The sequence below is a fragment of the Musca autumnalis genome, unplaced genomic scaffold (assembly GCF_047663935.1).
Source record: "Musca autumnalis isolate F117 unplaced genomic scaffold, ASM4766393v1 scaffold_5, whole genome shotgun sequence".
Taxonomy (NCBI): Eukaryota; Metazoa; Arthropoda; class Insecta; order Diptera; family Muscidae; genus Musca; species Musca autumnalis.
Genome location: NW_027412088.1, coordinates 63309949 through 63326350, shown reverse-complemented (window position 1 = coordinate 63326350; position 16402 = coordinate 63309949). Strand labels below are relative to the sequence as shown.

Below are 16402 nucleotides of genomic sequence, written 5' to 3'. Positions count from 1 at the left end.
ATATTATTGATCAGCATAAAATTCTATGTCGATTTGAACATGTCCGTCAGTCTGTCTGTTGAAATCAAGATACAGCTCGCAATTTTAAAGATAGAGAGTCAAAATTTGGTACAGAAGTTTTTATTACTTGCAGGATGGTTGGTATTGAAAATGAGATATATCGGTAAATGTTTTGATATAGCCCCCATAGAACGGTACCTCCCGATTTTCGGTATTTTGAAGGTTTTAGTTTCATTATCACACCGAAATGGCTGAAATTTGGTACTTAGTCTACGTTGGTGGTATAAAACTTTCCCCCAGAAATTTGTCGGTATCGGTCCATGCCTTCATACAGCCCCCATAGAACGGTACCTCCCGATTTTCGGTATTTTGAACATTGTGGCCTCAATATTCCACCGAAATGGCTGAAATTTGGTATTTAGACTTCGTTGGGGGTACTCAAACTTCCCGTTTAAATATATATAAATATATATATGTATAGGTCCACGCCTTCATAAAGCCCCCATGGAAAGGTACCTCCCGACTTTTCGTATTTTGAAGTTTGTGTCTTCAAAATGGCTGAAATTTGGTATTTAGTCTTCAATGTGATATAAAACTGTTCGCCAGAAATATGTCTGCACAGGTCCACGCTTTCATATTGCCCCATTTCTGACTAAAATTCGTCGGTATAGGTCCACTTTTCGATATAGCCCCCATAGAACGTTACTTCCCGATTTTCGTAATACTGAAGATTGTGACGTCAATATCCCACCGAAATGGCTGAAATTCGTTATTTCGTCTTCCAAGGGTTATAAAATATTCCAGAAGAGTATTATCAGAATACGTCCACATCTTCCTCTATCCCCATAGAAGCGTACTTCTTGATTTTTTGGTTTTTTTTTTAAGTTTTAGCCACATTCTCTTACCGAAATATAGGAAATTTGGTATTTAGTCTTCTTTGAGCCTAAAAACTTTCCGTCAGAAATTTGTCGGTATAGATCGACGTTTTGAAATAGTCCCCATAGAATGGTGCCTCACATTGTTTTACCGAAATTGTGGAAATTTAGTATTAAGTCTTCTTCATACACGAAAGGAAACTAATTATTCCATTTTACTTCAATATAACTTGTGGTGGAGGGTATAACAAGTTCGGCCCGGCCGAACTTAACGCCGTTCTTACTTGTTTTTATTTGGACACATCATAAAGGAATCCCGTCACCAACCTGATAGTGCCTTATATAATATGAAGACTAAAGTGTATGTTGAGTTTTAACTGATAAATGAGATACGTTTAAGACATACTAAGTAAAATTTCAACATTTTAATAATTAATTGCAACAGTATTTGGTTTTGTAAATCGATTAATAATTATGAACTTAAAAAATATTCTGTTGACCATCTCAATAATACTGCGATATAAAGTCATAGAGTTTTATAATAAATCCACTGCAGCTATTTACGAAACACAATCAGTTGACCTATGGACTCAGTATTCCTTTTTAGTTTAGTTTGGTTCGAGCTCAACTAAACTAAAAAAGAAACACAATCACGTTAAATAAAAAAATGCATTTTTACACAACCACAATTGCAACTTTTCATTGAATTGCAAGTATCAAACACAGATCGCTAAATATTTTCTGATTTTCCAAGAATGTACTTGTAAATGATTAACGTTTTCCTCCATTACACAGTTGAATTGTTTGTCGATTATGTGTAGCTTTTCTGTTTCCAAATACGTTTCTATGCACTTTTGTTACTTTTCTCCACTTCAATATCATCTCATTATAAACGTAAAATCCACCTTGTTTAACAGTCATTGTCAACCATTAAATCTTGTTCTGGTTTGCTGGTTTTCTTATTCATTTTCCTTTTCGCTCTTTCTCTTTTTGCAATTTGTCTTACAGAAAAATATCAAGTCATTAGATTCCAGTGCACTCAATGACAAAACCGTCAATAACAACAAACCTTTGAAAACTATATTGTCATTGGATAATACAACAACAGCAGCAGCACCGACAGCTTCTGCAACCACACCAACATCAACCACAGCATCGATAGTTGCAGGAACAGGAACATCAAAAACAACTTTAGTGGCATCATCATCATCCACCAGCACAACGTCTGGAGCAACAAAATTTGCAGCCAGCTCCAATAACATACAATCACCATCGGCCACAGCAGCTGCCTCAGCACTTTTCTATAATAAACATAAAAGTCAGCAACAACAAAAGCAGCAGCAACAACAGCAGCAGCAACAAACACAACAACATGATTTGACGCCAAGTGGTGAAAGTATCACATCGCCTTTAAGCTCAAATGGTAGCAATCACACCCTAACTTCACCAATGACTATTGATAATCAGCAACAGCAGCAACAACAACATCGTCTCAATTTTCCTTATCCCACGAACAAAAGTAATATCAGCAGTAACAATAGCAACAATTGTAGTGGAGGCAGTGGTGGTACAGATACCACTACAGCTTTACCACATATGACCCAACAATTGAATGGAGGCAACCAACGTAGTGGCGTTGGTGGCCTTTTAAATGAACAACAGCAACAAAATCATCATCTAGCAAATGGAAGTACCAGTAGTGGAGGTAGTGTTAGTGCCGGTTCCGCATCATCGACCAACAGCAATCACAGTAATACAAGTCTGAATGCTGCCAACGTTTACAATTCCAATAACATTAATAGCAACAATTCACCAGCATCGGGATCAAATATTCATCCTACTATAGGTAAGTTGAGACATACATACGAGCTTAAATGTTTAGTAAGTGTTTTGATATTTCTTAAAAGAAGCAAATTCAAAAGATCTAATTCTGAGAAAACATGTGTGAATTTAATGGTTATAAATCTTTTTATCCACGTTTCTTGGGCTCTTTAATTGCCCCTAATAGTCCTTTATAAAACCACGTTTCTTGGGCTCTTTAATTGCCCCTAATAGTCCTTTATAAAACCACGTTTCTTGGGCTCTTTAATTGCCCCTAATAGTCCTTTATAAAACCACGTTTCTTGGGCTCTTTAATTGCCCCTAATACTTACTTACTTAGCTGGCCCATTACAGAACATTTGTTCTATAGGCCGAACTAAGAATAGATCTCCATTCCTCTCTATTTGTTGCTTTGCACTCTGGAATACCGCGCCTTTTCATCTCATCATCCACTTGTTTGCGCCATCTATTCCTTGGCCTGCCAATTCTGCGTGCACCGCCATGTGGCATGTATTCATACGCATTTTTAGCGGGTTCATCATCGCTCATTCTTATGATATGGCCCAGCCAACGCAATCGCTGTATCTCGATACGTTTACCTATATTGATATCGTTGTATAGCAGATACAGCTCGTGGTTCATGCGACGTCGATATTCACCGTCAACGCAGATTGGTCCGTCGATCTTTCGAAGAATTTTTCTCTCAAACACACCAAGCACTGCCATGTCTGCTTGCGCAAGTACCCAGGCTTCGGAGCCATACATCAGCACGGGTAGTATCAGTGTTTTGTAGAGCGTTATTTTTGTTTGACGAGATGTGGCTTTGTTTTTAAACTGCTTACTTAAACCAAAGTAGCATCTGTTGGCCAATACAATTCTTCTTTTTATTTCACAACTGATGTCGTTTGTTGTGTTTACGGAGGTGCCGAGGTACACGAAGTCTTTTACTACCTCAATATTATAGGAACCAACTTCCACAGTCGGTCCGAGCTCAATGGACGCATTGCGCGTCGACACCATCAACTTGGTCTTCTCACCGTTTACCGCCAGACCCACTTTAGCAGATTCTCCTTCGACCTTTATAAAGGTATCAGTTACTTCTTTTACTGATCGGCCCATGATGTCTATATCATCAGCATAAGCAAGTAACATGTGACTATTGGTGTAGATTGTGCCACTTCTTTTGACGTTTGCCTCTCGTATAACCTTTTCTAGCAGGATGTTGAAGAGGTCACACGAAAGGCTGTCTCCTTGTCTGAAACCTCTTTTGGTACCAAACTCTTCGGAGAGGTTCTTTCCTATTTTAACTGAGGACCTCGTGTCAGTTCAAGTCATTTTACAAAGCCGGATGAGCTTTGCGGGAATACCAAATTCAGACATGGCTTGGAATACCTTTGAACGCAGCGGGCTGTCGAAGGCTGCTTTATAATCGACAAAAAGGTGGTAGGTGTCGATCTGCATCTCTTGGGTCTTCTCCAGGATTTGCCGCAGGGTAAATATCTGGTCAATGGTGGACTTGCCAGGTCTAAAGCCGCATTGGTATGGTCCAATTATCTCGTTGACCATAGGCTTTAGTCGTTCGCACAATATCCCTGACACGATCTTAGAGGCAATAGGGAGTAGACTTATGCCCCTATAGTTAGAGCATACAGTCTTATCTCCCTTCTTGTGGACGGGGCACAAGATAGTCAGGTTCCAATCGTCGGGTACTCGTTCTTCCTGCCAGATGGTGCTAACTAGCTGATGAATACACCTTATCAGCGTGTCGCCTCCGGTTTTGAACAGCTCGGCTGGTAAGCCATCGGCCCCTGCTGCCTTATTATTCTTCAGCCGATTTATTGTTGTCTTTACCTCATCTTGGCTGGGCGGTATACATTCAATACCATCTTCTGGGATTGGGACTGTGGTATCTTCGTCGTCTTCGCTGCTATTGGATACCAACAGATTTGAAAAATGTTCTTTCCATATCCTGAGTACACTATCTGTATCAGTTACCAAATTACCTTACTGGTCTCTACAGGAGGATGTGCCTGTACCAAAGCCATCAGTTTGATGCTTGACTCTTTGGTAGAATTTTCGGACTTCATTCTGGCTCCTGTACATCTCGATTTTTTCACACTCTCGCTTTTCCATCTCTCTCTTTTTCCTGCGGAAAAGACGTTTCTCCTCTCTCCTTTTCTCCCTGTATCTCTCTCGTGCGCTACGCGTTGCTACGGATTGTAAAGTAGCCTTATATGCCGCATTTTTCTCTTCGGTGGCAGCACGACACTCCTCATCATACCATGGATTCCTTGGTGGAGGTCTCTGGTATCCAAGTATGGATTTTGCGGCTGTTTGCATGGAGTGGGCAATGCTTTGCCATTGCGCTGATATGTTATCGGGATGAGGAGTGCTTTGATTAAGCAATTGGGCTAGTTGAGTGGAATATGCTGTGGCTATCTGTTGTGATTGTAGCTTACCGATGTCTAATTTTCGTGTTGTGTCTGTTCGTACTTTGTTTGCTACGTTTAAGCGGGTGCGTACCTTTGCTGCAACAAGGTAGTGGTCCGAATCAATGTTTGCGCCTCGGAACGATCGTACATCCAACACGCTCGATGAATGTCTTCCATCTATCACAACATGATCAATTTGGTTTCTTGTTTTCTGATCTGGAGACAGCCAGGTGCCCTTATGAATATCGAGATGATTAAATCTGGTATTGCTAACTACCATGTTTTTTGCAGCTGCAAAGTCTATCAGCCTTATACCATTGTCAGATGTTTCACTGTGGAGACTGAATTTCCCGACTGTTGGGCCAAAGATATTCTCCTTTCCAATTTTGGAAATGATTTTAATGTCATGGGCAGGGCAACGGTCATATGTTTCTTCTAAGCGCTCGTAAAATATATCTTTGGTCTGTTCGTCCTTTTCTTCAGTGGGAGCATGAGCGCAAATAAAGCTGATGTTGAAGAATTTAGCTTTTATTCGAATTGCAGCAAGTTTTTTCATTCACTGGAGTGAAGCTGGATACCATATGTTTTAGTCTCCGACTAACTACGAATCCACAACCAAACTCATGCTTTACGTCATGGCAGCTATAATACAGTGCGTCACCTTTAGGTGTTGTTGTGACGCCTTTCCCAATCCATCGTATTTCCTGTATGGCAGTAATATCGGTCTTGTACTTTTCAAGTACGTCTGCCAATGCGAAGACTGCACCTTCTCTATAAAGAGTGCGAACATTCCAGGTGCAGATTCGCAGATCATGGTCCTTAAAACGTTTGCGGGGTTCGTCAACTTTAGAGGGGTTTGTTTTTCTTTTCTTTCGTTTTTTCATAGTATGCCCCTAATAGTCCTTTATAAAACCACGTTTCTTGGGCTCTTTAATTGCCCCTAAAAGTCCTTTATAAAACCACGTTTCTTGGGCTCTTTAATTGCCCCTAAAAATCCTTTATAAAACCACGTTTCTTGGGCTCTTAAATTGCCCCTAAAAGTCCTTTATAAAACCACGTTTCTTGGGCTCTTTAATTGCCCCTAAAAGTCCTTTATAAAACCACGTTTCTTGGGCTCTTTAATTGTCCCTAAAAGTCCTTTATAAAACCACGTTTCTTGGGCTCTTTAATTGCCCCTAAAAGTCCTTTATAAATCCACGTCTCTGGGGCTTTTTGATTGGGCTCTTTGATTGCCCCTGAAAGTGCTTTATAAATGTACGTTTCTTGGTCTCTTTGATTGCCCCTAAAATTCGTTTATAAAGTCCTTTTTAAATCCACGTTTTTTGTGGTCTTTCATTGACCCTAAAAGTCCTTTATAAATCCACGTTTCTTGCGTTCTTTGATTGCCCCTAAAAGCCCTTTATAAATCCGCGTTTCTTGTGCTCTTTGATTGCCCCTAAAAGTCCTTTGTAAGTCCACGTTTCTTGTGTTCTTTGATTTCCCCCAAAAGTCCTTTATAAATCCACGTTTCTTGTGTTCTTTGATTTCACCCAAAAGTCCTTTATAAATCCACGTTTCTTGGACTCTTTGATTGCCCCTAAAAATCATATATAAATCCACGTTTCTTGCGTTCTTTGATTGCCCCTAAAAGCCCTTTATAAATCCGCGTTTCTTGTGCTCTTTGATTGCCCCTAAAAGTCCTTTGTAAGTCCACGTTTCTTGTGTTCTTTGATTTCCCCTAAAAGTCCTATATAAATCCACATTTCTTGTGTTCTTTGATTTCCCCCAAAAGTCCTTTATAAATCCACGTTTCTTGGGCTCTTTGATTGTCCCTAAAAATCATATATAAATCCACGTTTCTTGGGTTCTTTGATTGACCCTAAAGTCCTTGCGAATCCACGTTTCTTGGGCTTTTTGATTGTCCATAAAAGTCATTTATAAATCCACGTGTCTTGTGCTTTTTGGTTGTCCCTAAAAATTTTTTTATAAATCCACATTTCTTGGGCACTTTGATTGCCCCTAAAAGTCCTTTTGTATATCCATGCCTCTTGGTCTCTTTGATTGCCCCTAAAAATCTTTCATAAACACATACTTCTTGGGCTCTTCCATTGAGGTTAATTATCTGAGGACTCGATTTATTATTCAATAGTTCAATATGTATTATAAAATAAAATTAAATCGATTTGCATTTAAATACAATATAATTCTCGGAATTTGGTCTTTTGTTTGTTTGTTCAATAATGTTTCTAATTTATTCTAATAAAATATTTGTTTTTAATAAATTCACTTAAATGTCTATTCATGTTCATATGCGTGTGTGTGTATATATGTGTATGCATATTTTTCGTATGTATTTGTTTGTAATTATTTTATATTTAACAATGTTTATAACAAATTTAATTGTTCATAATGTTATCTCAAATTTTAATTGTTCATTCCAAAATATAATTTAATTTAAATCTGTCTCTCCTAATAATCAATGTTTGAATTGTCCGCGAATCGTTTACAATATGTAATTGATTGATATTCATCTGTATGTAAATCTAATGTGAATATGTGTGTTTGCGTGTTTTATCATTGTTACGTAATTGTGTATGTAATTCCTATTGATTTTGTCTGTAATTTATCCCTCTTTAAGTACGTAGAGTAATCTTCCATTATCTCTAAATTATAAAGTAATTAATTTTGAATTTTTTATTATGACTAAAATCATCATTATATAAATATCAATTGAAGTAATTACAAAACTATTCTTTGTTATTATAATAATTTTGAGGTATCACATATATTTTGTGGTAAATTTCGGGCATTGTATCGGTGAAAATTACATTATTTTTCGAAAATAATATTAAATACAAATACACCCACTATTGTGTATAAGCTGTAGTCCAGCAGTAAAACCTGCCAGCAAAAAAAAACTATTTTTTTTTTTTTTTTTTTTTTTTTTTCGTGCATTTTATTGTGATCAGTTGGTATATATTTTTGTACAATAATTCAAATATACATATTTAAGAGATCAATTTAACAATTTTTCAACTTAAACATTAGAGTTTTTTATTTATTTTATGTACATATGGCAAAAATATCAAAATGTAGGGAGAAAAAAAAAAAAAAAAAAAAAAAAAAAAAAAAAAAAAAAAAAAACTATAAATCTATACAAAGCAATAAAATTATATGAGTGAATTAAAAAAAAAATATATAAGTGAAACCAAGGTTTGTACTATTATAATACACGAATTATTGTAGTACACCTTAAAATATGACAATAGTTGAACCAAACGAAGTGTTTGGGGCTAAAATTTACTTTGAGTGGAAGTTATGGCCGCGTAATGAATAAAAATATGTAGCTAAAAACACGTTGAAGCCAACGCGTTTTATACCTGGTTATTCGATTGTAAAGTAAAAGTAGAAGAATACAAAATGAAATTTTAATAGCCTCCACCATAATATAGAGGGTATAATTATATTTGTCATTCCGTTTGTAACACATCGAAATACTTGTCGGAGACCCGATAAAGTATAAATATTTTTGATCGGCATAAAATTCTAAGTCCGTCTGTCGGTCCGTCCACTTATTGAAATCACGATACAGTTTGCAGTTTTTAAGATATAGCTTTATAATTTGGTATAGAAGTTTCTATCACATCTAGGATTGAAAATGGGCTATATCGGGTCACGTATTGATATAGCCCGCATAGAACGGTACCTCCCGATTTTCGGTATTTTTAAGGATGTGGCCTCAATATCCAACCGAAGCGTCAGAAATTTGGTATTTAATCTTCGTTGAGGGTACCAAACATTCAACCAGAAATTTGTCGGTACAGGTTCTCGCCTTCTTATAGCCTCCATAGAACGGCACCTCCCGATTTTCGGTTTTGGAAGGTTGAGGCCACAACCTTCAACAACATCCTAGCGAAATGGCTGAAATTTGGTATATTGTCTTCTTTGGGGTAAAATATTTTGTCAGTATAGATCCACGTTTTGATATAGCCCGTATAGAACGGTACTTCCCGATTTTGCGAATTTTGAAGGTTTTGGCCTTTTTATTAAGGATTAGAACACTGTAGAGACTCTAACTATTTCGGATTCTCAATGTACAGAAAAGCTCACGAAGAAAACGATCATACATGCTCATGTTTTAGTATATTTTCAATATGAAGATACCTCCAGATATTAAGTATTTTAAAGGTTCTAGACCTACTGGCACAATTTAAACCTTTAAAAAAATTTCGTTAGTGTGGCGAAAAAACTTAGTACTTTCATAAAAAAGGAAACTAATTGTTCTATATTACTTCAATATATCTCATGGTGGAGGGAATAAAAAGCTCGGGGTGGTCAAATTTAACGACTTTTTACTTGTTTTTTTTTACTGCCATCTTATGGAACATAAATCGTGAAAAATCCATCCACTAAAACGGTGGAAACGGCTACTGCAAAAATAGTAAAATTTGCGGAAAATGGTTTTGAAAATATCGCTGATTTAATTGTGTTTTTTACCCCAATTCTACTTCAATAAAGAAAATTACTAATTACACTGTGAACACAAATTTTTGGGGCAGAGATATTTCAAAAACAAGTGAGCAAAGGCTATAGTCGGGACGGGGCCGACCATGTGATACCCTACACCACTACCCCTGTGCATAAGCTTTTCACTGGTAAACATTTCATCCGACTACCACCAACAATAACATGCCTCTTTGTGTCTGGGACCCCCATAAGCAACCAAAATTTCGTGACCATCCAATCAAAATTACGACCTGTAGCTTGATTGCAAAAAATGGTAGAATTGGATGCATTGCCGACTATTGTTGTATCTCCCTTGTTTGACCACCTTCGCCAACCTGCTTTACACCAATGTAAAGGTAATATTTTCTTCTTCCATTGACAGGCTTTGCCGTTGGAATACCCCTACTAAAAGCCAATATATTCACAAAGAATAAAACTTTGAATTTGTCTCCAAATGAGTTTTTCCCCATTTCGACCCCTAAATATTATCCGACTATCACCAAAATCAATAGGCTTCTTCCTATGTGGGACCCCCATCAACTCCCAAAAAATTCGTGACGATCCGATCAAAATTGCGACTGTAGCGTGATTACAAACAAATCGGAAAATGCGATGCATTACCGACTATTGCGATATCTCTGTTGTTTGAGCAGCTACGACAACCTACTTTACATCGTTGTAAAGGTGATATTTTCTACTTTCCTTGCCAGGTTTTGCTTTTGATATACCTTTTAAAGAAACAGAGATATTGGCTTTGAAATAAAACGTAGACCTTTTCTCCAAATAAGTTTTTGCCCATTCCGACCCCTGAATATTATCCGACCATCATTAAAATCAGTAGGCTTCTTCCTCCGTGGGACCCCCATTAACCCCTAAAATTTCGTGACGATCCGATTAAAATTGCGACCAGTGGCGTGATTACAAAAAAATCGGAAAATGGGATGCATTATCGACTATTGCCATATCTCTGCTATTTGGCCACCTACGACAACCTACTTTATATCGTTGTAAAGGTGATATTTTCTACTTTTCTACTTTCCTTTTGATATACCTCTTAAAGAAACAGAGATATTGGCTTTGAAATAAAATGTTGACTTTTCTCCAAGAAAGTGTTTGCCCATTCCGACCCCTAAATATTATCCGACCATCACCAAAATCAATATGCTTCTTCATCTTTGAGACCCCCATTAACCCTCAAATTTTCGTGACGATCCAATCAAAATTGCGACCTGTAGCGTGATTTCCAAAAAAATAGAAAAATGGGATGTATTACCGACTATTGCGATATCTCCGTTATTTGGTTATCTACGCCGACCTAGTTTGCATCATTGTAAAGACGGGATCTTCTACTTTCTTAGTCAGGCTTTGCTTTTGGAAAATTTTCAACCAAAGCTGTGATATTTGTCAATATAACTAAAACCGCAAAAATGAAAATTGCGGTTTTATTTGCTACTATTGTGATATCTTCCTTGTTTGATCACCTACGAGCACCTACTTTACATCATTAGAAAGGTGACATTTTCTGCTTTCATTGTCAGGTTTTGCTTTTGGTATACCCCATATAGAAGCTGAGATATTGGCTTTGGAAAAAAACGTTGTCTTTTTATCCACCTAAGTTTTTTGCCCTTTCCGACCCCTAAATATTATCCGACCATCACCAAAATCAATAGGCTTCTTCCCCTCCGGGGCCCCCATCAACATCCAAAATTTCGTGACGATCCGATCAAAATTGCGACCTGTAGCGTGATTACAAGGTTTAGATGGACAGACGGACAGACGGACAGACGGACGGACGGACGGACGGACACACATAGCCAGATCGACTCAGCTCGTCGAGACATTCAGTATATATAAGTATGGGTCTACGACCATTATTTCGATGCGTTACAAACTTTTTGGCCAAAACCAACTTATAATACCCTCCCCACATAGTGGTGTAGGGTATAATTACTACAAAAACGCGACAAAATCGATTAGTTGTCAATGAGAGCCGTACCTAAAATTTTCTGAGCGATATTTTTGCAGAACATTTCGAAGCTGAAAAACGTCATCTTGTAGAACTTTTATAGCGACTCTTAAAATAAAGGAAGAAAAGGACACTGAAGGAAGCGAGTTAGAAGGTCGAAGTGCTCTACGAAAATAATCCTCATTCGATTCGACTGAAGACATGTCATCTAAAAAATAAGCTAACGCAACAGTGAACGAAGATATAACGCTAATTCCTGACGGCTTACAGGGTCTCTAGCAAAAACTTCATCACGCCATGAATAAATATAAATTTGATGCCGCAGCATCCAACAGACAGCCGCAGCTCGTCTGTAAAAATTAATAAGAAAAGACGCAGACGTCTTAACACAAGAAGGGGTTGTAAGTGACTGATTTATTTCAATAATATTTTGCTTAACTGTATCAATACAAAATATTTCTTAGGCTACTCTTTCATTACAATTCTTATCACTAAACTCGGTATGTTCTAAAAATACAAACATTTTATAATTGAACTTTTCCATCCTAGCCTTCTGGTCGCGAACTGCTCCAGATGATTTAAATTATCCTCTATGATATCTACCCATTCCTTCAGTTGGGTTACTTTGTAGACGGATACCCTTTCACATACATGAGAACAAGTTGCGATGAGCTCCTCCATTTTAATATTTTTTACTTTATGTCGTTGTCCAAGCCACGACAAACGATTTACCGAACAATAAATCGGTTAATTAAAAATCACTTCTAGCAATTCCTGAGCCAATTGCCACAATTGCTAGAGTATTTTTTCAGTTTTGATTTCTAAGTTCCATTGAGTCTCTTACTACGGGTGGGGGAAAACTCAATTTTTAGAAGGACCATAATGAATAATTATAAATTTGGTGCCACAGCATCCAACAGACAGCCACAGCTCGTCTGTAAAAAAATAAGGATAGACCCGCGAGTCTTAACACAAAGTATATATATATATATATATATATATATATATGCGGATTTCTTAATGAAATCAGACACTTTTTCAAGATGATGTTATATATATATATATATATATATATATATATATATATATATATATATTCTATAAAAAACAAGTAAGCAAAGGCTATAGTCGGACGAGGCCGACCATGTGATACCCTACACCACAACCTGTAGGAATTAATTACGTGCAACCGCCTTACACGCTACGGTGGCAAAATACCCCTTGAAAAACGTCTCTACAAGTGGCAACATAGGACGCGCCGTTAGGACTCGGCGATAAAAACTAGTTCACATATCAATAACATAATATGAATCCATTGATATAAGAGAAGCCTCCCTTGTCTATACTGGGATGCTTGTGGAAAAATATATAAATTATACATTTCTAAATAATATTCGAAAACTGGAAAATTCACATTGATTAGTCCCTCCTGCTACATCTTCAAATTGTCTTTGAATATCAGGTTCCTTTTTGGAATACACCTAAAATAAATAAATATATATATTTTATTTATATGTATAAGTCAGCTGCGCTAACGGTGATATACCTTCAGCCTCTAAAAATATATTTATTTTATAACACGAGTTTGCTTCAAAATACGTGGAATCTGTAGGTATCGTAATATGGGGCTATACCAATTCCATTTTAGTAAGCTAAATTCTGAGTTTTGGAAATATTTGAGAATTATTTTTTCAGATTTGTAATTTTAGTTGGAGCCGGCAGAAGTTTTTGGAACTTCTGGACTATTATCTCAGGAAGTATGACTTACCCCGGGAAAGGGACCAGAATAGGGACCGTGAAAAGAACCTTCTTCGAAAAAAAGAAAATAATAATCAAATAGATCCGATACGGGTCCTCAAACTGCACTTTTCCCAAATTTTGTGTGGGAGATACTCGAAGATGGACCGATATAGTCTATATTCCTACCTGACACATGACTGGATGAAATAATAAGATTTGTAAAGTTTCGACCAATCAGAAAATCCCCTTGAGAGTTAACTTGAGGATTTGCGGCGCAAGTACAATCTGCTGAAAAAAATTCAAAACGATTCGAGAGGACTCTTAAGGTAGCCTAGTCTTATCCTATCTATATCTGGAAGGAATAAAAATATATGGAAAGTTTGAAGCAAATCGATTGCTTACTTCGCCAGTTATCGTTCACACAATTTTTTGAAAACAATTTTGAACTTTTTTGGGGGAGGTGTGGACCGACATAGCCTACATTCGAACTTAAACCAAGTAAGGGCAAAATATTACGATGTATAACATTTGGTTCGAATCAGTAGATCCGTTCGCGAGTTATCGTGCGCACCAGCCAGCTAGACATTAAGAAAGACAGATGAACAGACAGCGCTAAATAGACTCCAAATTGTCTGAAACGAATTTCGTCCAAATATACTTGGGGTCTAAAACCAATATTGCGATGAGACACATCTTTGGTGGTATTTTGTTTGTATCCCTTTTACCCTAAATCCTGAGGTATAAAATAGGTGGCGAGGCGTCCCCATGTTGCAATATTTGTATAAAAATCCAATTTGACAACTGAACTGAAAATTTCTCTTTCATGATAGAGACAATTTGTAGCATGGGAGAAAATTGTAGTTCTCTACACAAAACACATTATATATCAAGCAGTAGGTGCGTTATCTAGCAGACACATTATTGCAATTTGCATCAGGGGAAAGGTCAGTAGTTATTATTCCATATGTAGGCTACTTTGCCGGTATATGCCCTCCAGGAATGAAAATATGGACCAAAAATAAAATTTTTATATTTTTCATACAAAAGTAATGGTGTATGTCAAGCGCTAAATAATATCAGATCATCATGCAAAATTATAGGCATTTTCTTCAACCTAAACTCTTACTTCGTGCAAAATTTCTTGACTATTGAGCTATAATTGCGACCTCTAGCGGGTTTATGATTACACTACAAACAAAAAACTGGATATATTAGGCTCTAACTCTGTTATCTGATCACGTACATCAACATAATTTACATCAATTGAAAGGTCAAGAGATCGTCTTCCAGATATAACTCACGATGGAAGAATGTGTCTTCTAGGAACAAAGATATAAGCTGTATATTAAAATTTTTCACAATTTTCACACAAAAGTTCTGGTCCATTTAACCCTCTAAATATTATCCGATCGCCATCTCAAAACGCAAACTTCTTCTTTGCCATATGCTCTTACCTTATTTCAAATTTCGAGACGGTCGGACTATTATTGCGACCTACAGAGCAGCTAAAAAATCGGATAAGAATTATGTTTTTGGTCCATTTCACCCGCTAAATATTTCACGATCATCACCAATTAAAATAGCGATCTATTCTAATGTGAAACCGACCTCCATACCGAATTTCGTGACGATGGGTCCATAATTGCGGCCTTGAGTTTGATTACAATTTATAATGGACAGACGGACACACGGACGGACGGACGGACGGACACACATCTCAAAATCGCTTTATCTCGCCGAGATATGAAGATTGGTATACCACATTGGGGGTCTCGGACGAATATTTCGCGGTGTTACATGAATTTTTACCAAAACAAACTTATAATACCCTTTCCACATAGTGGTGTAGGGTATAAATATATGCAAAGAAATATTCATAACTTCTCTAATATTGAAAAAAGTCCTTTTTTATACCCTCCACCCTAGTATGGAGGGTATAATTAAATTTGTTATTCCGTTTGTAACACATCGAAGTATTCATCGGAGACCCTATAAAGTATGTATATTCTTGTTCAGGGTAAAATTCTAAGTCGTTATAACCATGTCCGTCCGTCCGTCAGTCTGTTGAAATCCAGATACACCTCGCAATTTTTAAGATAGAGCTTTATTATTTTATTATAGAAGTTTCTATTACTTCTAGGATGATTGGTATTGCAAATGGGCTATATCGGTCCACGTTTTGATATAGCCCCCATAGAACGGTACCACCAGATTTTCTGTTTTTTGAAGTTTTAACCTCATTATCACACCGAAATAGCTGACATTTGGTACTAAATCTTCGATGGGGGTATAAAACTTTCCCCCAGAATTTTATCGGTATAGGTCCACGCCTTCATATAGCCCACACAGGACGGTACCACCCGATTTTCGGTATTTTGAAGGTTTTGGCTTCATTATCACACCGAAATGGCTGAAATTTGGCACTAAATCTTCGTTGAGGGTATACAACTTTCCCCCAGAATTTTATCGTTATAGGTCCACGTCTTAGTATAGCCCCCATAAAACGGTAACTCCGGATTTCCGGTATTTTGAAGTTTGTGAAATTGTTCAGTTCATTTGTCTTTTTTGTATTAAATTACTATTAATTACAACAATTTTAAATCCGATTTGGAAGTGGGATTTAAATGATTACTATTTTTTTCTTAATTTTTTTTTAATTTTATCAGCACAATTTTTCTTTATACCAGTGTGAAACCTTTGTTATTTTACCAAAAAGATCAAAAAGTATGTTTATTAACATTTGTGTTGTTGTTTTATTTAGGAATTTATCTTAAAATCTGCTTCATTTTTCGATTTTAAAAATGGATTAGCAATTGTAGTACCAGCCGGACAATAAACTAACAGAATTGATTATAAAAATGCTACAGCTTGGGAATTATATGAATGGGCAAGCCGAATAATCTATCATATGTTAACGTGATATTTTCTTCAGCAGATGAATTTTTAAATAAGATAGAGGATTTGAATTTGAGATATGCAATGGATAAACCTATAGCGGGCACAAAAAACGTCATTCAGAAATACCCATTAATGCTGGTGCAATAATTGGTAAAACATTTTCAAAATCGGATAATTAAGATATA

General features: G+C 36.8%; 1 protein-coding gene across 5 annotated transcripts in view; it reads left to right on the top strand.

Moving 5' to 3' along the window:
- Window positions 1-16402, top strand: part of Liprin-gamma (liprin protein kazrin) — a 298932-nt gene that overhangs the window by 181608 nt on the left and 100922 nt on the right. For all 5 annotated transcript variants that reach the window (XM_073989565.1, XM_073989560.1, XM_073989562.1 and 2 more), the window contains one exon: window positions 1884-2721. In XM_073989565.1, the coding sequence (XP_073845666.1) occupies window positions 2325-2721 (397 nt within the window). In that variant the 5' untranslated portion in view covers window positions 1884-2324. The remainder of the gene's footprint in view (window positions 1-1883; window positions 2722-16402) is intronic.